The 24,234-nt window shown below is 37.0% G+C and overlaps 2 protein-coding genes across 2 annotated transcripts; both read left to right on the forward strand.

Moving 5' to 3' along the window:
• Positions 1–674: 674 nt before the first annotated feature.
• Positions 675–1,597, forward strand: LOC140852113 (protein STRICTOSIDINE SYNTHASE-LIKE 3-like; the record flags this gene model as incomplete). Its single annotated transcript, XM_073244995.1, is given in 2 exon segments — positions 675–842; positions 915–1,597. Coding segments are annotated over 2 exon segments (562 nt in total), but the record flags the coding sequence as incomplete, so codon positions are not given.
• A 9,094-nt stretch (positions 1,598–10,691) lies between these two features.
• Positions 10,692–22,717, forward strand: LOC105053480 (ubiquitin C-terminal hydrolase 12; the record flags this gene model as incomplete). The annotated part of the gene is given in 16 exon segments (XM_073244644.1): positions 10,692–10,931; positions 11,226–11,289; positions 11,478–11,625; positions 11,713–11,870; positions 12,846–13,111; positions 13,204–13,422; positions 13,497–13,605; positions 13,696–13,811; positions 15,588–15,686; positions 17,023–17,132; positions 19,881–19,955; positions 20,540–20,618; positions 20,711–20,857; positions 20,936–21,016; positions 21,108–21,227; positions 22,595–22,717. Coding segments are annotated over 16 exon segments (1,944 nt in total), but the record flags the coding sequence as incomplete, so codon positions are not given.
• Between the last annotated feature and the right edge of the window lie 1,517 nt (positions 22,718–24,234).

Raw genomic sequence — 24,234 nt, forward strand, 5'->3', positions numbered from 1 at the left:
CAAGCTATCTCATTTGATTTGAGCCGAACCGGCTCTCCACAAAAAACTCATTTAAGAGGTCTAATGAGAGATTAAGTTCTTTCAAAGCTTTCATGTCTATAGCTTAGGCTAATAATCTTGATTATATTTTAATATTGTACATGAAATATATCCTATCTACATAGCAATGTCAATTTATAATAAATAAATATAAACTTTTTATTAGATAATAGTAATTAAAATATTATAATATAAAATATATAGAGAGAGTTGTGATCGAATGAAAATCCATGTTTGGATGTTAGCATTATTTTTACTTTTGGTCTCAACCATACTGGATTCATATAAATCAATTATCAAGCTGTTCTTTCTATTTTCTAGGTTATCTTTCAAGTGTACTAATAAATCCTTTGGTGGTAAGGAATCAAATGCTAGAGAATTCATTTCTAATAGGTAATGTTATTAAAAAAATCAATACCAGAGTCTCAATTATTCCTCTTATTGGATCATTGTCTGAAGCTAAATTTTGTATCATATCGGGATATCCTATCAGTAAGCTGATCTTGACCAATTTATCGGATTGCGGTACATGCCAAGCTGCACATTGTCTCAATGTTAATTAGATCATGATGGTAACTTGTGGTTCGTCTATAGACTTCATTGTAATAACTATTATTCTTTGTTTTTGTATCCAGGAATTTCATGCAACTAGTGTTCTCTGGCGAGCCTTCTGGGAGGCTTTTAAAATATAATCCAGTTACAAAAGAAACAATAGTCCTCCTTCGAAACCTTCAATTCCCTAATGGGGTTTCTCTTAGCAAGGATGGATCATTTTTTGTCTTCTGTGAAGGATCACGTGGCAGGTTGGCTTCCATTTCTTCTAAACATTTTTATATGCATGGTTGAATGATTCTCATGATTGGTTGCCAATATAGGTTGACTAGATACTGGTTGAAGGGAGAAAAAGCAGGAACTTCGGAAATTTTTGCTATCTTACCTGGATTCCCAGATAATGTGAGAACTAATGAGAAGGGTGAATTCTGGGTGGCAATTCATTGCCGCCGCACAGTCTATGCACATCTTATGAGTCAGTATACCCGATTGAGGAAGTTTTTGCTAAAGCTTCCCATCCCAGCAAAGTATCAATATCTGATGCAAATTGGGGGCAGACTTCATGCGCTGATCATCAAGTACAGTCCAGATGGGGAGTTGCTGGAAATTCTGGAGGACAGGAAAGGGAAGGTGGTTAGAGCGGTGAGTGAAGTGGAGGAGAAGGATGGGAAGCTTTGGATTGGATCTGTTCTTATGCCGTTTATTGCTGTGTACTGATCATGTCCAGGTGATATTTTTTCCTGTTGCTGTGTATACTGCATCACACGGTAGTATGCCATTTAATCTACTCAGCTGGACTCATGTAGCACGTCATATATATATATATATATGACAGATAGGAGGATATTGATATGTCATTTGGGAATTTTGTGTGTGTGTGTGTGTGTGTGTGTGTGTGTTACAGATGGGAGGATATTGATATTTCATTTGGGAATAGTTATCCTACTTTTTTGTGCTTTTACCTCCTGCTGCAAAATAAAAGCCTCCACTTACCATAGAGACAACAGTTATCAACCTTTGTGGATTGGCTAGTTATCTTACATCCCCTCTCTCTCTGTATGTTCTTTAATCAGCAGCATAATTATTTCTGATTGGGCCATAATTGCGCATATTCAAAAATTTGGATTTTCAAGGCAATTTTTGGTTTGGGTAAATAGTTGTGACTCGCGATTCTATGATTGTGTTTGATTAACAGTTTGTCTCAGTATTGATGCTTCGCAGAAATATGTAGTTCTCAACACCAGAACAAGCCATCCTTAGCTTCCTTTCATCCAGATTTTCTTTTTTTCAAAAATGTACAAGAACCTTGAAAGGTATCTCTTTAATTGCACAAGCTCAGGGTGTGGAACCAATGAGATAGGTTTCTTCACCATCTAATTTATTTTCTACATTTTGTGGCAGTTGTTTTTCATTTAGATTAGGCATTTTGAACCCATTGAGGGAGGGTCGATGTTTTATTGTATGTCAAATTTATTGCACTACAGCAGCAATCATCTCTATGTGATTGGGTTAATGCGAGTTGGTTTGGTTTAGGTTGGATTAGATAGTGTTGCGGGAGGGTTTAGTCTCACGTCGACTATGAGTTATGGGTATTCTGTTTTATGTAAGATAGAAGATCTTCTCTCTCTCAAAGGTGTTTTTTTTTGGATCAAAGTCTAGGGGATAAAGTTGTCAGGCCCACGATGGTCGGGTTCGGTGAAGCCTCCTGTGAGGGGCCCTGAAGTCTTCTGACCACAATAGATAGAAAACCATATGGTGCAGTGGGCATGCATTTGTTACGAAACCCAACGGCCGAACCATTGAGCTCCTAACTATATAAGGTAGATACTTTGAATCTGTAACATCTCAATTACAATGAAGCAATTTCACCATTGTCCCATGAAGCAGTGTTACCGATGTTCCATGACCTGCCTCCATCATAATTTTTTTTTTTTTTCGGTATGACAAACTTTTCTGGAAATGAACCATGCAATCTTGATGTCAAAAATCATCATTTGATGATATGATGGAGGCTTAACAGCTCCAAAGACCGTCCTATTTGTGGTATCATGATATCATGGTCTTTTGCAGGTGCAATATGATACTTTATGCTAGAAGAGATGCACTGGACTACGGGCGCCATACATCCGTAAATAGTATTATTCAGGATTTGTTCTTTTATGAATAAATATTATAGAAAAATTTATTAATTTTTTTATTGACCAACGTGCTCATATTCTCACATTTTTTAAGATGGATAAGTTTTTTTTCATGGATAGTATTTACTCATCAAATAAAAAAAAAATCTTATTCACCTAGGAAGTAGCTAAATTATCTTTCTATCAAATAGAAAAATAATTTTTTTGATTTATTCCTAATATATCCATAATCTTATAATAATAATAATATATTATATTATAATATAGCATAATATAATATAATATAATAATATATATAATATATTATAGTATAATATTATAATACTTAATATTATATTATAATATATAATATTATAATAAATTATTATAATATAATATGATAAACTATATTATTATAATATATTATAATAATATAATATTATAATTATATAATATATTATACTATATTATTATATATAATAATATTTATATAATAAAGGGTATTATGAAAAATATAGATAGATCTTAGTAACTTAACCAGAAAATTAGTTATGCAAAAGAACATAGATAATAAATTCTCGATCTATTTTTTAATATATAAAAGAATATAGATAAATTATTTTTCTGTCTAAATGTTGCTGAGAAAAATTTATTAAAAAAACTACAGTTTTCTAGATAAATTTTAAAAGAATAAGCCCTAAAGATATCCCCAAGGCATTCTTGCGCCTGGCTCCTTGCGGCCAGGTGCTAGGATTCATATATCTACCGAATTTGATGTTCTAAGTGCTATATATTTTTAATTACAAAATTTTAAAAAATAAAACAAATAACATAAAGGATTTTTTTTTTTTGTTTGTTGCCAATAAAACAAGTAATCTAATACGCACACACACAAACACACATAATCTAATACACACCACACAAACACACATACATACATACATATTCATACACACACACACACACACACATATATATATATATATATATATATATATTATGTATATATGTATATATACATACATATATATAACCAAGGCAAAGACCTCAAACTCCAACTAACTGATCAGATCAGATAGTATGAAGATAGGGATATAGTATCAGTGACTAGGCTTGACAGCTTATTCGGTCTTCTTTCTCACCAGGTTCACCACAACTGAAACATTTATCTTGTGCTTGCCATGCAGTTGTTGATTTTATGCGGATAATCTTGCTCCTATAGCATCCTAGTTTTTGGGATATTACAAAAATTTTCGAATTCGACTAGGTGCTGACTTGCTGCTGTTCTAAGAAGGAAATCTTGGTTGATTCCTTCCCAAATGATGAGAGGAGGAGGCTTTTTTGTTCGCTTGGTCAGTCTTACGGCAGTATAGCTTGTAGGGGGAGCTCTTTACGTGCACGTGTGTGTAGGAACTCAGGGTTCAAAACTTTACTAGGTAGGTGCACTCACTATGGGAGCTATTGTGCGACAAACTCATTGTATGGACGGTCACACTCACAGGCCTCGCTTCACTTGCTCCCTTAGGGAAGAAGGGAAGATATTTCATTTTAAAAATGGCAATTTTAGAATAGCAGAATAAAGTTATATATATGTGTGTGTGTGTGTGTGTTATATCTATATATATATATATACATACATATATACATACATACATATATATATGTATGTATGTATGTACACACATACACACACACCACACACACATATATATATATGTATATATGTATGTGTGTGTGTGTGTGTGTGTGTGTGTATATATATATGTATATATGTATGTGTGTGTGTGTGTTGTGTGTGTGTGTGTGTGTATATATATATATATATATATGTTATGGTCAGTTCGAACTCTAGAGTAGGTGACATAGATGCCTTAGTTAATCAATACCTTGATTCGATGGATCGGATCTGAAAGAGTTAAAAATCAAGTAATTGACCTGATCCTATCGATTTTGATACTATGAGTTAGAACAGTGATAACTTTCTCATTCGATGTCAGAATCGCTATTACGATCTCATTTCAAAAAATCTTTTCGTGCTCTACGAGGCTAGCTGTTTCACCATCACTCTAAATTTTGGAGTCTAATTCTATTGTTTAATAGGTTAACGGGAGTCCAGAAGAATCTTAGTTGAATTGAGAGTTTCAATTCTTGTGTTAATCTTTTTCTTATTTTATTTTAGAATCTTTTTGCTATTAGGTTAGGACTTTTACTCTATAAATAAGATCTATTTGGCCAACGTTGTAATTGGTTTAGTTTATTTCATAATTGTGGAGTCAAAACTCCAGAGAAGAGAGTTTCTTCTTCTTTTATTATTTTTTTTATCTTATATCTTCTTTTTCTTTCCATCAAAATATGGTTTAGGCTGCATAAGTTGGTATTAGAGCCCTATTAATCTGAGTGAAGTTCTTTCCTACAGTCAAGATGGTAGATGGTGGTCATAAGAAGAACCAACTTGCATATCAGACAATGATAACTCATGATGAAATCACATAGTGGGAATGAGATCTGATGATAGAGTGCGAAGATTTGAGAAGACATGTGATAGAACTGACTGCGCATCTTATGTAATTGAGAATTCGAAAGATGAGATTTGAGGCTGATCTAGAAGATCACAGATCTAATGAAGAGGCTTCAGATTTCGAGAACCCCTTCCATCGGGATATTCCCACCTACTGGCTAAAGATTGAGGTGACTCATTTGAGCGACCAATCCACTAGTTTGATTCTATTAGAGTAGATCTATCTGAATATTTAGATAGCATCTATAAAAGAAGATATTTCTCATTGGTTAGATTAGATCGAGTGTATCTTCGAGTACAAAGAGGTTCCAAATGACAAGAAGGTGAAGCTTATCATATTGAAGTTGACAGATCAAGCTTTTGCCTGATGGCAATAGCTGAAGAAGACTAGGAAGCGCAAAGACAAGCCAAAGATTCGAGATAGAAAGAAGATGAAGAAGGTATTGAGAGAGTAATTTCTGCTCTTCAACTACATGCAGTCCTTGTACTAATGCTTGCAAAACCTTCGCAAGAGTCTAAATCTATGGATGATTACATGGACGAGTTCTATCAATGAGTCACCAGAAACAACCTGACGAAGAGTGAGAAGCAGGTGGTGGTAAGGTACCTTGATAGACTACGATAGTAGATTCAAGATACCTTGAGGTTGTATTCCTTATGGACGATCAATGAAGCTTACCATTGAGCCTTGATTGCTGAGGAGCAGTTGCAACAAAGGCCTGTGCCTAGACCTAATCCTTTCCTACGGAACAATCAACATTAGATAATCAGAGGGACGTGTGACACAATCCAGCTTCTACCCCTTCTGTTCGTGGTGCTGTTGATATAAGGTCCTTAAAGCTGATCCTAGTGGGATTTTCTATGTTGCAGTGCTATAACTATGGTGAGATCGGACACATACGAAGCGAGGGTACAAAGCATGCTGGATAGCCCATGAAGTAGTTGCTCACTGAAGAAGAAGAGCCATCTGACGAGGATCAAGAGCTTACTTATGATAAAGGAGGTAAGGAGGAGGATGATTCCTTGTTATTTGGGGATAGAGGAGAGGTCCTAGTTGTTCGAAAGAGCCTACTTACTTTTAAGGAGGAAGAAGATTGGAGACGAACTAATATCTTTCACATCTACTGCACCATTGGAAAGAAGATCTGCAAGGTCATCATCGATGAAAGTAGATGCGAGAAATCATCTCCTAGAAGGCCATCTTGAAGCTGAATCTAACAATCGAAAAGTATCCTTGGTCTTACAAGCTATCATGATTCTAGAAAGGAAGCGAAGTAGTTGTCGATAGTCACTGTCTTATGTCATTTTTCATCGAGCAAAAATATTTCGATAAGGTTTGGTATGCATCGTTGCCATGGATATCCGTCATCAGCTTTTGGAAGGGCCGTGGCAATTTGATCACAGTATATTCATGATGGTCGTTGGAACATCTACTCATTCTGGAAAGATAATCAGAAGATCATATCGGCACCAATGAAGGAGGAGACTTTTCTAAATTAAAGCTAAAGACCAACATCAACCTCCTGACGAAGCATTCTTACTTGAAGGAGGCAGTAGAGGTTGGCTACATCTTAGAGGTGGTGAAGAAGGGTGAGTTGGCTGAGCGAGAAAACTCATCCCTAGTATATCCTATCCTTTAAGAGTTTGCTGATATTTTTTCTAAAGATCTACCTACAGGATTACCATCAAAAAGAGATATTAGCATTATATCTATCTTATTTCGAAAGCGAGTCTATCGAACAAGCCGACGTACTGCATGAATTCTGCTGAATACCATAAGTTGCAACAGTAGGTCTAGAAGTTATTGGATAAAAGATACATCAGATCGAGTATGAGTTCATATGCGGTGTCTGCTCTTTTAGTTCCAAAGGATGGTTCATAGCGCATGTGCATTAATAGCAAGGCTATCAACCAGATCACCATCAAGTACCGATTTCTAATTTTGAGGTTGGACGACATGCTTGATCAACTTGCTGAAGCCAACATCTTTTCAAAAATTGATCTGAAGAGTGGCTACCATCAATTACACATTCGGCTTGAGGATGAGTGGAAGACAACCTTCAAGATGAAAGAGGGCCTGTATGAGTGGCTGGTGATGCTGTTTGGACTTTCCAACGTGCTGAACAATTTTATGAGGTTGATGAATCATGTGCTATAGCTGTACCTTAGTAAATTTGTCATAGTTTATTTTGATGACATTCTTGTTTATAGCCCTACTTTAGAAGCCCACCTGCAGCATCTTAGGGAAGTTCTTGGCACACTGAGGAAGGAGAAATTATATGCTAATCTAAAGAAGTATAGTTTTATGGCAGATAATCTTACCATTCTAGGCTACATCATCTCTTCTGAGGGGTTACGAGCGGATCCATCTAAGGTGCAGCCTATCCAAAATTGGCCGGTACTACACAACATCACCAAAGTACAGAGTTTTCATGGTTTAACATCTTTTTATCATAAATTCATTCAGGGATTTAGCTTCATCATGTCTTTAGTGACTGATTGTATGAAAGGAAGGTGGTTCCAATGGACCTTGAGATATAGACTGCCTTCAAAAAGATCAAGAGGAAGATTGCTTCTGCTGATGTTCTTGCTCTTTCAGATTTCTCCAAGATCTTTGAGGGAAGTGTGATACTTCTTCTACTAGGATCGGTGGAGTTTTCAGCCAAGAAGGATGGCCCATTTTTTTCCACAGCAAAAAATTATTGAGGTCCAAGTTGAACTACTTTATCTATGATATTTAGTTCTATACTATAGATAATGCACTTCGACAGTGGCGGTACTATCCAGTCCAGAAGGAATCCATCCTTTATATTGACCATAAGGTCTTAAAATACATCAATGGTCAGGAGAAACTGAGCCGTAGGCATGTTAAGTGGGTCAACTACTTGCAGGAGTTTCACTTTATTCTGAAGCACAAGTCTGGTGCTCAGAATCGAATGGTTGATGCATTGAGCAGGACCGCTAAGCTTTTGGAGTTCTTAGGGTGGAAATGGTCGGTTTTGATACATTTAAAGACCTCTCCACCAATGATCCAAACTTTGCTAATATTTTTTAGGAGGTCTAGTCTAACAATTAAGTTGATTACCAGATGCAGGATGATTTTCTATTCTGAGGTGTGTAGCTCTGTATTTCTGATTATTTTTTACAAAAAAAGATCGTACAGAAGCTCCATAAAAAAGGCCACTTTTGATGGGACATGACCCTTACGTTGATTCACAGTAAATACTACTGGCCAAAGATGAAGGGTGATGTGATCAGACACGTGCAGTGTTGCCAGGTGTGCCAGATGTCGAAGGGAACGACGACTAATGTGGGATCGTATATCCCTTTGCCAGTTTTTATTCATCCATGGGAGGAGATCAGTATGGCTTTACATTAGGCTACCTGTGACCAAAAGCTATGCGATTCAGTGCCGGTGGTTGTGGATTGATTCTTAAAGATAGCAACTTTGTAAAACTCTAGATGCATCTAATGCTGCTCAGCTATTTTTCAAGGAGATTGTGCATCTCTAAGGAGTGCCCAAGACTATTATATCAGACCAAGATACAAAGTTTATGAGCCACTTCTAGAGGAGTCTATGAAAAAGGTTGGTACATTTCTGCAGTTCAGCTTAGCTTATCACCCTAAGATGAATGATTAGACTGAGTCTGTTAACGAAAGCCAGGAGAACCTATTGAGGACCTTGCTGTTGAATGATCAAAGTAGTGGGACTTGACCTTGGTACAAGTGAGTTTGCTTTCAACCATTTGGTGAATCGGACCACAGGTTGCAGTCAATTCCAAGTAGTCTATGGGTCAAATCTGAATAGTGTTCTGGACTTGACTCCAATCACTTTCAGAGGGCGATTTAGTATGAAAGCTGAAAATTGGGCTAAACAAATTCATGCTATTTATTGATTTGTCAAGAAGCAAATTGAGGTCAGTAATGCCAAGTATAAAGAAGCCACTGACAAGCATCGAAAGAAGTTAACTTTTGAAATCGGCGATTATGTATGTTCTGACCAAGGATCAGTATCCTATCGAGGAGCACAACAAGCTGAGCAAGTGCAAAATTGGTCCTCTCGAGGTCCTCAAAAAGATCAACGATAATGCTTATTAGTTGAAGCTGCCTAGTCATCTCCATATCTCTGATGTGTTCAATGTGAAGCATTTGATTCTCTATATAGGTGATTCGTTAGAGGATGAGGATACTTCTAACTGAAGAACGAGTTCTTTCCAGCCTGAGGAGGATGATGCAGATGTTTTAGCGGACCAGTATCTTAATTTGATGGACCAAACCCAAAAGATCTAAAATCAAGTTGATTACACCTGATCCTATTAATTTTGACACCGCTGAGCTAGAACAATTATAACTTTCTCATCCAATGTCACAATCGCTATTATGATCCCATTTTGGAAAGCTCTTTTCATACTTTATAAGGCTAGCTGCTTCACCACTGTTACAAATTTTGGAGTCTAATTCTATTATTTGACAGATCAACAGAAGTCCGAAGAATCTTAATTGAATAAAGAGTTTCAATCCTTATGTTAATATTTTTCTTATTTTGTTTCAAAATCCTTTTGCTATTAAGTTAGGACTTTACTCTATAAATAAGGTCTTTTTGACCAACGTTGTAATTGGTTTAGTTTATTTCGTGATTATTGAATCAAAATTCTAGAGAACGGAGTTTTTTTTTCTTTTGCTGTTTTCTTATTTAGTATATCTTCTTTTTCTTTCCATCAAAATGTGGTTTGGACTGCATTAGTAAGGAGGCATATGATATGGATAGAAAATTTTTGTCTCGATTGAGATCCATCATAAATGATCTTGGAGTCGATAAACAGAAAACCTCAGTCTGGCCGACCTTATCCCCGATCGATCCGAGGTACTTTTGAGATTGCATCAGATCAGTATTTTAGAAAACTTTTACATATCGTTGATTGATTATGTCAGATAACGAGATTTTAGAATCCGTAGAACAGCTTGTCTTTAGTAGATAAGAAAAGGAAATAGTGGCATGTCTCTCGCGATAAAGTATGGTATAGTAGATATATCTCGTTCGCTAAGACAAATCTAACAATTTGATTCTTCAAATTTTTTAAACTCTTTCATCTACGCTTATAAATAAATGACCAAGAGGAATCTTAGGATATACAATCATTTCTCTTCCAACGACACGTTCTTTCCTATATTCCTTAATGTTTTTGATTAGAATATTAGAAGGTCTCCGTTAGAATTAACTCTGATTAGAAACTTCGCCGAGTGCCAGCCGGTGTCTCCACTCCAGCCGATCTGGTATAAACTCGAAGACTGGCAACAGATACAAATCCAGGTCCAAACTATTTAAAGGGCAGGCTCAAATTTCTGAGTCGGTTTGGTCCAGCACTGGCTCGGGCGGTCCGCCGGTTTCTGATCAAAGCTACATCGGACGTTCCAGGTGTCCGCTGAGGCCATGAAATTCCTCAAATACCCCTACTCGGAATGACACCTCGGGCGCTGTCTGTTTCCTTTCGGTGGCGTCGCTCGCTGCTGAGAGTCTTCGCTCTCCCCTCCTCCCCCGCCCTCACTTTCCGTGTCTCGTTTCTCGCCCTCCGTCGCCGGTCTCCGCCCTCCACCGCCGGTCTCCTCCCTCCGCCGCGTCGCCGCCTTCATCGCTTCGGATCGGGTTCTCTGCTGCCGCCTCCGCCCGCCTATCCATGACTATGATGACTCCTCCCCCCTTCGATGTACGTATCTCCCAAACTTTTCCCCTCTTTTTGTCGATTTTTCTCGATTTCGTACGTCAACTGACCTCGTCCTTCTCGCCCGGTGATCCCCTGATCGCGCTTTCTGTTCGATTCTTCTCCCTTGTTTTGATGCGATCACCGTCGTTTTCTAGGGTTTCGTGCCGGGTCGGGGCGGGTGTACCGGGCTCGATCGGTATCCATTTGTCCCCGGGCTCGATTCTAGGTTGTCGATTAGGTCCTCTGTGGGTGGTTTTACTGGATCTGAGCTCTGATTTTGTGCTTTGGGTTTTGCAGCAGGAGGACGACGAGATGCTGGTCCCTCACCCGGAGTTTGCTGGCGGTCCCCAGCCAATGGAAGGTACGCCCTAATCCCGGTTTGCTGCGAGTGGAGCTCTTATTGGATCCGTATTGATTCTTTGTTCTGCACGGTTTTGATGCGAAATCAACTTTTTTTGTACCATTTTTGTTTGATTTTGACAAGTTCTGGTTTTAGGGTTTTAATTTATTATATATGTTTTGTTGTTTTCTTCTCTTTTGCATTGGCAGTAGCTCCAACCGAAACTGCTACTACTGCCGAAACCCAGCAAGTGGAGGACCCTCCATCGTCCAGGTTCACTTGGACGATCGAGAATTTCTCTAGACTGAACACCAAGAAGCACTACTCAGACGTCTTTATCGTGGGGAGCTACAAATGGTATGTAGAACTTTCTCCTGGCCTTCCCTGTGCTTAATTTATCATGGGGGCTAATAAAAATCTGATTTTTTTTGTTGTCTATGACAGGCGGGTGCTGATTTTCCCGAAGGGAAACAATGTAGACCATTTGTCTATGTACCTGGATGTTGCGGATTCAGCAACCCTGCCGTATGGCTGGAGCAGATATGCACAGTTCAGCCTGGCTGTGACCAATCAAATTCACAACAAGTATACAATAAGAAAAGGTTTCTTTCTGAAACCCAGTGACTCTGTTGAGATATTTTTCCTTTAAATTCAAATTGACTGCTAGTTCACTCTGAAACTTTCCATCTGCTAAATCATAGAATTGCACACACTTTTACTGTCCTGACATAATTATATGAATTGTTACATTTTGCTGTCTGACCACTACACTGTGCTCAATTGCATCTGTCTTTTTGGTCTCATAATGGGGTCATCTCTTCAATTCAATGTGTAGTGGCAAAAGCTGTTTTAGAACTGTGCCTTATTTAACCATTATTCTCCACAATTTTTTTTTTGAGCTCATTGTTTGCCAACTTAGAGCCCAAGGAAAGAAAGCAACCTGGGGCAAGAGATTAGACATGTAGCTATTTTAAGCCTTACAAGTGATCTTGTTGGTTAGTTGCACTGGACAGCATTGTGTTTAATTTTAGTCTTTTTTTTGCACATAGGGTACGCTGCTGCGCTGTAAATGAAAACTAGAGTATGGACATGCGATGAGTGTGCTAAGATGCTGCAATCTTGTGGAGAGTTGCAGAAATGTGGGGACCCGTGCTTCACCTTTCAGTTAAATAGTAGAATCCATGTTACTTCCATGTGTGGTCTCTTTATTCTAACATGAACTGGAATCTGACCCTAATAGGTTATCCATTTTCCTCATCCACTACTTGAAGAGGCATGCTTGTATGTATGATATTCCAAGCTACATTGCATGTAGATTGATTTTTCTTTTGCCTTGTCTTATGGTTGCAATGCATTTAATGCTCTTACCTATTGGATGTTCATGATGTGGCATGCCTTTTTTAAGTTCTCTAATTGGACTTGGGTTGTAATATGGTAGGGGTTTGGATGTTGCATATGTGCCATTATGGTACTCCAATTGGAAACATCTTATCGAAATGATTCTTCTCTGCTGGATAAGCTTATTTATTTGATCAATGGAGATGATGTGCCCTTCTTTTTTTTTTTCCTTCTTGCAGACACCCAACACCAATTTAATGCCCGGGAAAGTGATTGGGGCTTCACATCTTTCATGCCGCTAAGTGAACTTTATGACCCAACTAGAGGATATCTTGTGAATGATACTCTTGTTGTTGAAGCCGAGGTTGCTGTTCGCAGGGTGGTTGATTACTGGACTTATGACTCCAAAAAAGAAACAGGTTATGTCGGTCTCAAGAATCAAGGAGCTACTTGTTACATGAACTCTCTTCTCCAAACTTTGTACCATATTCCATACTTTAGAAAGGTATGAATTCTAACCTCATGCTTTATGATTAGCTTGCAGTATGATTTTTCTTATTAAGAAAAAAAAATCTGTTTCCGAGGTGTGTTCTTCAGGCTGTGTACCATATGCCTACAACTGAAAATGATATGCCGTCAGGAAGCATTCCTTTGGCCCTGCAGAGTCTTTTTTATAAGCTTCAGTACAGTGACAGCAGCGTTGCTACAAAAGAGCTGACCAAGTCTTTTGGATGGGATACATATGATTCTTTCATGCAGCATGATGTGCAAGAACTCAATCGGGTTCTTTGTGAGAAATTAGAGGATAAAATGAAGGTTTGGCATTTGCATTAGGCTATTGCACATCAATACTGGTGTGTACTTGCTAATTAATTATGTCCCTGTCCCAGGGAACTGTTGTGGAGGGGACAATACAACAGTTATTTGAAGGCCACCATATGAATTATATTGAGTGCATTAATGTTGACTACAAATCTAGCAGGAAGGAGTCTTTTTATGGTAAATAAATACTGAATAAATGGATATCCTCAACTTTTAAACTGCACTTTGTGCTAGATATATGTGAATGATGGACTACATCTTTTGTAGATCTTCAGCTTGATGTCAAAGGTTGTCGGGATGTTTATGCTTCTTTTGATAAATATGTTGAAGTTGAGCGTCTTGAAGGAGATAATAAGTATCATGCAGAACAATATGGCTTACAGGTTAGTTGGTTTGTGTCTATTTATTTTGGACCTGTGATTGCGATAAGAGGTCTCAATATCCACTTTTCCCAGTATTAGTTTTAAAGCACACATCCTTGCTGTACTTTGGATCCTGTGGAGTGGATACACTCATAAGATTTATAAAAATAAAGACACACACACACACACACACACACACATTTTTTTTTTTTTTTCACACACACACACACACACACAATATGTATGTATGTATTCTAGTAAAATGGAATATCCAAATGATATAGTTGAGCTTCATATGATGATCTTGTATGAAAGACTGCATCTCTGGCAGTTGGTTTTCTAGCTTCTGGGATTTCTTGGTTGAAATTTAAATTATGTTGCAGCTTTCAATCATAGATTCTTGAATTGTGTTAGGCTTTATCATACTCTTCATTAATGAATAAAAAACTTAAAACAAAACTTTCTAAATCTGGATCTGCTGGTTGTCATTGCTAAAGAACTAAGGGAATGCTCATTTTAATTTTAAAAAATTCAAGTCTTCTCTTTGAGTTGTAGCATATCCTTTTTTGTCATAACATATTTATAGTGATTTTTTTGCTGCAATGAACTTGTATTTTCTAGGACCTCTTTAACTTTTTATTTTTTCCAGCTTATGGCCTTGGGTTCTGATTCTTACTTTCATACATATTCTCACTAATGATCAAGTGATGTCTTGTTATGAATGCTTTCTGAATTTTGTTGATAGGGACAAAGTGGTGGGCTAGCCTTTCTAGGATATAATTGAACTTGATGTTAGTTTTATAACACCATCCTGTAATATTGTAGTGTGAACCAAGGTTTCTAAATTCGGGTATCTCAACTGTCTTGTTTGATGACTGATTTTGAGGTGAGGTAGGGTATTGGCTTCTTCTGGTTAAAAGGGAAGCCAAAGTGTTTTGACTATGGTGCCATGCATCCCTCTGCTGTACATAATGACCAACAAGGTTCTCCATACTGGTGCATACACTCCTTTTTGGGTATACTATACCTACCAATACTGAATTGAGACTTGATACAAGAGGTGTGCTGTGTCTCTATATGCCGAATCGACCCATACTGATGCTATACTAGCATGGTGCTGTTATGGATCCAGTACTGAGATGGCGAGCTTTGATGACCAAGTTATCAGTGAGCTTTCTTGATGACTAAGTTATGGAAATAGCAACCAACATAGTAAAAACAAGATCAACTGATGTTTTATGTATGAATTTTATTCATTAGTAATTAAGAGTCCATTAATGTAGTAAAATGAATAATAATCTTACTGGATATTGATATCACTTTCTGCTGATATTGTGGGATAGAACAATGGATATCTGCTGAAATATTGGAGGCAAACATTTTATCTATATCTTGTGAATGAGTGCTTTATGCTGATATAAACTGATCTTGGCTGAGATGAAACCATGGCATAGGCGTATATAGATACAAGTCATACTACATTATTTATGTGAACTAGACTGCATGACCTCAAAATTTGTCAATGTACAAGCACCTGCAGTCCAATAATCTCAACTATTTGCTCTATATTCATACAGGGACAAAAAAAGGAGACCTATAATGCATTCTCTCCTACAGTTAAATGTGGTCATTGCCCTTTTTTTTTAAAAAAATAAATCAACTGCTTTGCTTATTTATATCCTCCTTGTGTAATATATTGCAACAGTATTGTTTATATTAAATTCTTATTTTGCAATTGAATATCCTAAGATCTTGAAGAACATTGCTTGAAGTTGAATCTTTGTTCATCCATTTCAGGATGCTAAGAAAGGTGTTCTTTTCATTGATTTTCCCCCTGTTTTGCAACTTCAGCTGAAACGCTTTGAATATGATTTCATGCGAGACACCATGGTCAAGGTTGGTATTATTAAAATTCTCATTATTGTCTTATTTTGGTCACCTTTGCACTTGGTTATGATGCATTTCTCTTGAACTACATGTTTCATATTGGTTGATATTCTTCATGATTTTCTCACAATGTGAATTACCACTGAGTACTTTGTCAAAGAGAAAAGAGAGTGGGAAGATTTGTAATCTTGTTGGCAGTTATTTCTTATTCAACTGCTTCTGTAATATTTGCATCACTACTCATCTTTTGCCACATTGTGCACCATGCAAGTCTTAGGTCATATGAAGATTGGCATTGGAGTTTAAACAGAACATATGAACATATGTAAGCAAGTCCATTACCTCTCTATTGCTAGCAGAAACAATGAAAAGCCTCATATGCATCTTTCAAGACAAGCAAAAATAACTAACATGAGGCATGCATGTAGCATAAGCATCTTGATACAATGTATATGCCTCACTTTATATCACCTCACCCATGACTTGCAAAATGTTCTTGGAGAGCTTTGCCTTGCGGCATTGATCCTCCATTGAACCTTCTTGATAGTTTCACTTGAGGTTCTTGCATTATTTTAGTTGAGATTGTGATGAGGATTAACATGGAATTTTTGCATGCAATTCGTGGCAAGAATCTGTTTTCCCCAAGCATGGATCGTAGTTCTTGATATGTGGAAGTTTAGAAGTTGAATTTGTTAAGGATTGCTTGACATGTTTAGTTTATTAGATGAAGTGTTGGTTAAAAGGGTAATGAAATTAGAACCACGGTCAACCATGGTTTCCATTATTTTTTTAAAAAATAAAGAAATCATCTTAGTGCCAATGAACCAATATTATTTGTGTTCCTGAGGTGCTAGTGATATGAATGAAAGCCTTTGTACCATGTCTGTTTTAGACATTAGCTACATGTGGGGCCCAGATTGTTTTGATCTCTCCGGTACATTCTTATTGTGAAAGCTCCCCAATTGGCTTTGTCGGAGGAAGAATTATATTTTTCTTACAAAATAATGTAATCTGAGAATGAAATGCTTGCCTCCTACCATTCTCATCGCCATTGTAACATTTTCTAAAGCTGAAATAGTAATTATATAATAGTTCTGCTGCTGGGTCAAACTGCTGGGTGGTTGGTTCAATGGTTACACACCTTACTCACTATGACGTTGAGCCGGCCTGAGATATGAAAGATTCATGGATGGAAAAGAGTATTGGGTCCTTAAAATTGTCCTTGTTTTGTCCTTTTAGTTGTGTGAAGTAAATCTTTTCCCTTGAAGACTTGGCTGCCAATTATCTTCTCTAGATCTTTTGCCCACTGATTGACTACTGAACTGCCACATATATGTTGATGCAGATAAATGACCGATATGAGTTTCCACTGCAACTAGACCTGGATAGGGATAATGGCAAATATCTTTCTCCAGAAGCGGACAGAAGTGTCCGCAATCTTTATACTCTACACAGGTAAACTTTATTGGAAATTGATATCTGTTAGATGATTTCATTGGAAATTATGCATCCTTCTCTCTCTACTATTAATGCTTTAATTATTCATCTAATTACCACATAGCCAACATGCCCAGTCCCATCGGTGATTTTGGCTCTCCATATTAGATCCAAACTTATATATGTAGGCATACCCAGATGTAAATACATTATCTCATTTGCTTTGCATATGAAATAGATGTTGCAACGAAGACAAGCTGCTGTGGTATATGGTATTCAACTCATATGTATTACAAGAATGCTTATATTGCAGTCATATGTAAAAGATACTCTCATTATGTTCAATTCATACTACTTTCTTCCCCCCAAAAAAGAATATGTTAAACAAGGATCACTGAAGTGAGTGCAGAATGGAGACATGATCAGTAGCAGTCCTCATTTTAGTCTGTTCTGACTATTAAAGGATACTTACCTACATGGTTATAAAAAGGACCTATTTAGACATCTACTGTTTGAACATTTTAGCTGCAGTATGCTTATGGCTTTTGCCAAATGAACTGTATCTTTACGTGTTGTGTTCTTGTGCTTTTCACGAATTTATATTTGTGTTAGTTAAGGAATTCTGGTGAGAACTATATGGTTGCAAGTCCTTATGTGGAAATTTCATCGGAATAAGAAATTTGGCTATAAAGGAATTTATCTAGGTTTGCATAACAATGAAATAAACAAGCGACGTGCTTAGTCAAATATTGTGAAATGAGCCACTGTGTCATTTCATATAAGTATTTTCAAGGTGCCTATATCTATTATTGACATTGGGTGCCCATCATTTATTTTTGATGGGAAGAGCATTGTATCACAGCATAACAACCTTAGATGTTGGGATGTCTTGTCTAGACTCCTCTTGCATGTAAACACTATGCTCCTTGGGTGGTGTGGATCACAGGTATTTTGTCAGTTCATGTGGGAGGCCATGTGATGTGCATTTTGTCATGCATCCATGGTCGCTATTGTTGTTGCCATGTGCTATATGATATTTGACCTTTTTTAGGCCTATATTTAGTTGATTGTTTAAATAGGCACCAAACCATTTAAAGTTTGTTCAAGGCATTAGTAATACTAGGTGTCTAGGTGCCCAGTAGCCATCTTGACAAACTTGGTCACTTTATCCATCAAAAATAACAAATCTAGAATGGATTGGTAGTAGTGTTGCTGCATAGATGCATGAATTCATGTCATAAGTAATGTAAAAAATTCTTTCATCTATAAATGTTACATTAGAGGATATGGGAGAACACATGGGAGCAATGTTGCAGAAACATCTCAAACTGCCCAATTTGGGGCATATCGAATTGCATTAACTAAGATAGTTCTAGCCTCCAGATTGAAAAACTGGTGGAAGGGGAGAAGGAGAACGAGTGAGAGAGGGAGAGGGAGAGAGTGGCCGGTTGCAGCTGGAACAGGGGGGGGGGGGGGGGGGAGGGGCTTTGGAAGCCCTCTCTCCTCTGTGCATCAGAACAAGGGGGCTTCCACCCCCTTTTTTTTTTAAATTTAAGTGAAGTCGGTAGCCGCTGCTGACTTCACTTATTATTTATTTTTTTTGAAATGTTTTTAAGTGAAGTGGCTGCAGACTTCACTTAAAAAATTCAAAAAAAAAAAAAAAAAAAGGGGTGGAAGCCCCCTTGTTCTGATGCACGGAGGAGAGAGGGCTTCCAAAGCCCCTTCTCTCCCCCCCACCCCCCCTTCCTCCACCCTCCCCCACCCTTGTTCCAGCTGCAACCGGCCACTCCCTCCCTCTCTCTTCCTCTCTCACTCGTTCTCCTTCTCCCCTTCCACCAGTTTCTCAATCTGGAGGCTAGAACTATCTTAGTTAATGCAGTTCGATATGCTCCAAATTGGGCAGTTTGAGATGTTTCCGCAACATTGCTCCCATGTGTTCTCCCATATCCTCTAATGTAACATTTATAGATGAAAGAATTTCTTACATTACTTATGACATGAATTCATGCATCTATGCAGCAACACTACTACCAATCCATTCTAGATTTGTTATTTTTGATGGATAAAGTGACCAAGTTTGTCAAGATGGCTACTGGGCACCTAGACGCCTAGTATTACTAATGCCTTGAACAAACTTTAAATGTCAAGAAGTCCCTGTTTTGATGCATAGAGGAGAGAGGGCTTCGGAAGCCCTCTCTCATCCCCTCTCACGAAGCCCTCTCTCCTCCCCTCTCACGCCCTTGTTTCCGGCCACTCCGCTCTCCCTCTCTCCCTCCCTTCCTCACTCTTTCCTGTCGCTTTCTCTTTTTTCCTCTCTCGCCTTCTCCCTCTCCCCCTCCCTTTTGGTTTTGTCTGTCGGTTCATTTTGGGACAGCATGGCATGGGGGCGTACCATACCATCCGGCTAGCCAAGTGGCTTGGATGCTGGCTCTGGTGTTGCCTTCCTTGCATCGGAGAATATGCTGAGAAAAATATTTAAGAACTGTTAAAAAATTGTGAATGATATATTATGTCATAGATTGTGTTTAATACATAATTGTATATTTTTGGTAAGTCTTACATTTGCCTATTCTGATCATTTTGTGCATTGTTAAATTTAATACTTCCAATATATTATTTGTAGGCAAATATTGCTTATTTTATTGTTGGCGACCAGCATGAGTTATTTTGGTCTGTGGCATTTAGGGCATCTGTGTATGCTATGTTTATGCATTTTTTTCTGTTAGTTGACTTTCGTCAATGCATGATAACACATGTTTCATGCAGCGTTCTCGTTCATAGTGGTGGGGTGCATGGTGGACATTATTATGCTTTTATTCGGCCAACTCTCTCTGATCATTGGTAGGTAGCATTTCCCTGTCACCCGTGTTTGTTTCTTGTACCTGCAATACTGTTGCTCGTAAGCCTCGTGCAAAGCTCCTAAGAGCAGCTTTTACAGACAGATACTGTTAATTATATTCTCAAATTCTTCAATGGGTCATTTTATGCAGGTCACTGATAGAAGCTTTGATCTGTTCTTTCTTTGTTTCTATATTAAACATACAACTTGTGGCCACTGTGTCACTTTTTTTTTTATTTTTCTAATTTGTGTTTGTTATAGGTAATCTACCTATATGTTGCTTATGAAATATGAAAATTTGTTTGATTGGATGTGATCTTTTCTATCTGTTTATGTGCAAGCGCAGACAGTATCCTTTGCCTTCTTTTGGTGCTTATAACTTTACAAATTAATTAAAAATAGAAGATTTTAGGCACCTTTTTTGATTGATGTGCCCACCTCCAAACACCCCCACTTTTGATATAGACATAAGTTGTGGACCTATGAAAAGAGTGAGTGTATTTATTGGTGGTCTAAAACAGTCTGCATCATATTCAAGGGTGTGGACATGACTTGAAGACAGTAATTGATAATTCTTTTTCTCCAGGTTTAAGTTTGATGATGAGCGGGTAACAAAAGAAGATATGAAGAGGGCACTAGAGGAGCAGTATGGTGGTGAGGAAGAGGTGATTAATTTTGCCACTGCAAACTCAAGTGCTGTATTATGCTTCTTGTATCATTCTGACTTTTCTTTTTTCCCCTTGCTGCCTAATTGCAGTTGCCACAGACAAATCCTGGCTTCAATAACACTCCATTTAAATTTACAAAGTATTCAAATGCATACATGCTGGTTTACATTCGTGAGAGTGACAAGGAGAAAATAATATGTAATGTAGATGAGAAAGACATTGCTGAACATCTTAGAGTAAGACAATTGTAGAGATGATTAATTGTTGAATGGTTTCATTAAGGATTGCACGTAATATGCAATGTATTTTTCCAGATAAGATTGAAGAAAGAACAAGAAGAGAAAGAACACAAGAAGAAGGAAAAGGCTGAGGCTCACCTTTATACCATCATAAAGGTGTGATATATCTTACCTGACTTTGATGATTGACCCACATTATCATTTATGCTTTTACTGGTTGTCAGTAAGTCATTCTGAATGTGTTTAGGTTGCTCGAGATGAAGATTTAGCTGAACAGATAGGAAGGGATATATATTTTGACTTGGTGGACCATGATAAAGTTCGCAGCTTTCGTATTCAGAAACAATTGCCTTTCCATGCTTTCAAGGTAAAGATTTCTTGCAATCTACTGCCGCAAATTGAATAAGTTGCTGATGCTGGTGTATCACCATCTTTCATTACTGCATGAGCAAAAATTTGGTAATAATTTCTTATACTTGCATGCAAAGGATCAGTGTATGTTATTGTGATTTGATTTTGGCTTTTTGACATTTTGCTGCTCTTCCAATATTGAAATTTTCATGGAGTCGCTAATTGGATTAGTTTAGACCATGTGGCTTGATTTTAGAGTGAATAATTGACATACAGGACTTCTTTTTCTTTAAAGATGATAACTATGTTGCTTGTTATGACATTTCAAACCTGCATAGGATGTGGGATTCCTGTTCGATTTATAACCTTTTGACTGGCTGTTCTAGTGCTTTTAAAATTTCAAGCTACCAATGTTATGGGATTCTTGTTTTGATTGGTAATTCTCTTTATGCAGGATGATCTACATTCTTGTTGACCAGCTTCAAAATGAATTGCAAAGTTACATTGATGTATAGGTTTTGATTGCATTGCAGACTAATAATTTTGTGTCCTTTGCTTCCATTTTCTTAGTTTGGTCTCAAATGGGCGAGACGGAATGAAGCTAATTTGAGACTTAGTTTATACGCTACAATAGGAAGATGGTGCATCTAGTCAAAATTAGAAGAAAAGATACATTTTGTGCATGCTCAAATTAATATTGACTAATTGTGCATTTAGGAATGCACTAATTCTAGAAGTACACTATTAATTGCACACATAGCATTTAATGTGCTGCTTGGGATCAATAGTGTCATATGCAAAGGAAAGACTCACACGTCATGAGGAGAATATGTATTTTCTTTGATTGTCAAGAAATGAAACAACTGCTGTTTGATTTAGACAAAACCAAGGATATTTCATATGAGAGTATTTTCAATTGAACCAGTCATGTTTCTGTTGATGACCATAAAGTTGCTGAATAATTGATGGTAAACATCTCAATCTTCTTGGCTATGGTGGGCCAAATCAGACATTGATACAGCACATTGTTGACGAGAGTATGACCTGTGTCATTATAAAAGCAATTATTTTTTTGGTTTATATTGTAGAACCGTGCACATTGTTGAGTCAATGGTTCAACCTCCACTTTCTAACTCGAGATCTGGTGTTTCACTCTTTCTGCAAGCATTCACAATACTTTGATATGTACAATAAAGTTCCCAGCTCCTGCCTAGTGAACTCTTGGACTAGTAGATTCTGCGGGGGTGTGTGAGTGTTTTTTTAAGGCAACTGATGTGTTTTTGTTGGAACATTGTTTCTTAGTCTTCGGTCTTCATGGTGTTGTAGTTTGTGTTCTCATACTATTTGGTAGAATTTTTACTTTAACATCTAAATGGTGCACAGGAGGTGGTGGCTAAAGAATTTGTTATCCCAGTTCAATTTCAGCGTTTTTGGTTGTGGGCTAAGCGGCAGAACCATACATACCGTCCCAACAGGCCATTGAGTCCTCAAGAAGAAGCACAATCTGTAAGTAATTTTTACTGTTTTCTTTTGTTTTACTGGTATAGTGGCATGTGCAATGCACGTGTAAAGACAGAAAAAATAATCACTTATTTAAAAGTAATAATCTACCTTTGTTCAGATAACAGATCTACATCAAAATGAGTCATTTCATAATTGAATAAAAATGAGGAGCCGAAGATGCTAGTGGCTACAGCTATGCTTTTGTATTTGCAAACTAGTTTATGTTATGCATCTTTGACATAATTTATGATACCAAGTGAATGTAAAAGAATACAATGGATGGGAATAAACTTGATTAATTCAATAAGCTTTCTTTTGCATGATTAGGCATTTGTATACAAACTTGTAGAATACACCTTCATATAAGTAATAATTTTTTATTAATTATGCTTGCATTTTATATTGTCCTGTGGTCATAGCAGGTTATTTCACACTGAAAGTTGAATCGAAAAAAACTTGTTCAATGCATACATATTATGGCTCCACATAGCTTGAGTCCTTGTATAAAATTCAAAATTCATACTATGTTCTTGAAGCTTTGTGAAGTGTTGTTGATCCGACCTTGCTACACACTTATCAATTTCTTTTCCAAGAGACAAAGAAATCATAGAGGTGCGCATCATGTAATTTGATACATGTTTATCAAAAACAATAAAATAACCTATATTGGATTAGAAGATCATGAATCACAATTGTTCTTAGTAGCTGGAATATGCATCCTACCGCCAACCTCTGGTGTTAATGAAAAGCAAGATTATAAAATGAGTCTATATTTACTTGTAAATTAATGATCAGAAAAAGATAAAAGTAGGAAAGGAAAATAATGGGTATGTTCACTGGATTCACTAAAAAATGTCATCATGGAATCATTTAATGCCACTGTTTATATGATAGGTGTAAAATATGGCCATTATAATGGTTCAAGAGGCCTCTTAATATGACAAAATGAATTTTAGTAACTATTGCAAGTTACCTATAATTTTAATATAGTAGCCAACAAGCCATCATATAAAACAAAAATATAGCCATTCAAAAATAATAATTTTCACTTTTATAAATAAAACAATATTTTAAAACTAAAAATAATTATAGATTTTTTTCTTTTTTTAATTTTGGGATTGATGACATCCTCATGTAGATTGTTGACCACTATTTTCTAGTATAACAGTTTATATGCATTCTTTTTTTTTTATATTATTATTTGGGATTGGTGACATAATCATGTAATTATGTGTTAGCCACTATTTTTTAGTTTAACAGTTTATATGCCTTTTTATTACAATATTTTTATATATGTTGAAAATTTCTCCCAGAGAGGTGATAATCAACTAACAATCAACTACACCCTGACATCTACATCATAAGAGAATAACCAACTACAGACCAAAAAAAAAAAAAAAAAATTGCCTCACTCTAACCAGACCAAAATCATAATGCTCGGATTAGGGATTGGGAAGGAATATTTCCTTCCTGTTTTTAGGTACAGATTTTTGCCAGAGAAATACTTTGTCACTGTGTGA

This window comes from Elaeis guineensis, chromosome 10, assembly GCF_000442705.2.
Source record: "Elaeis guineensis isolate ETL-2024a chromosome 10, EG11, whole genome shotgun sequence".
NCBI lineage: Eukaryota > Viridiplantae > Streptophyta > Magnoliopsida > Arecales > Arecaceae > Elaeis > Elaeis guineensis.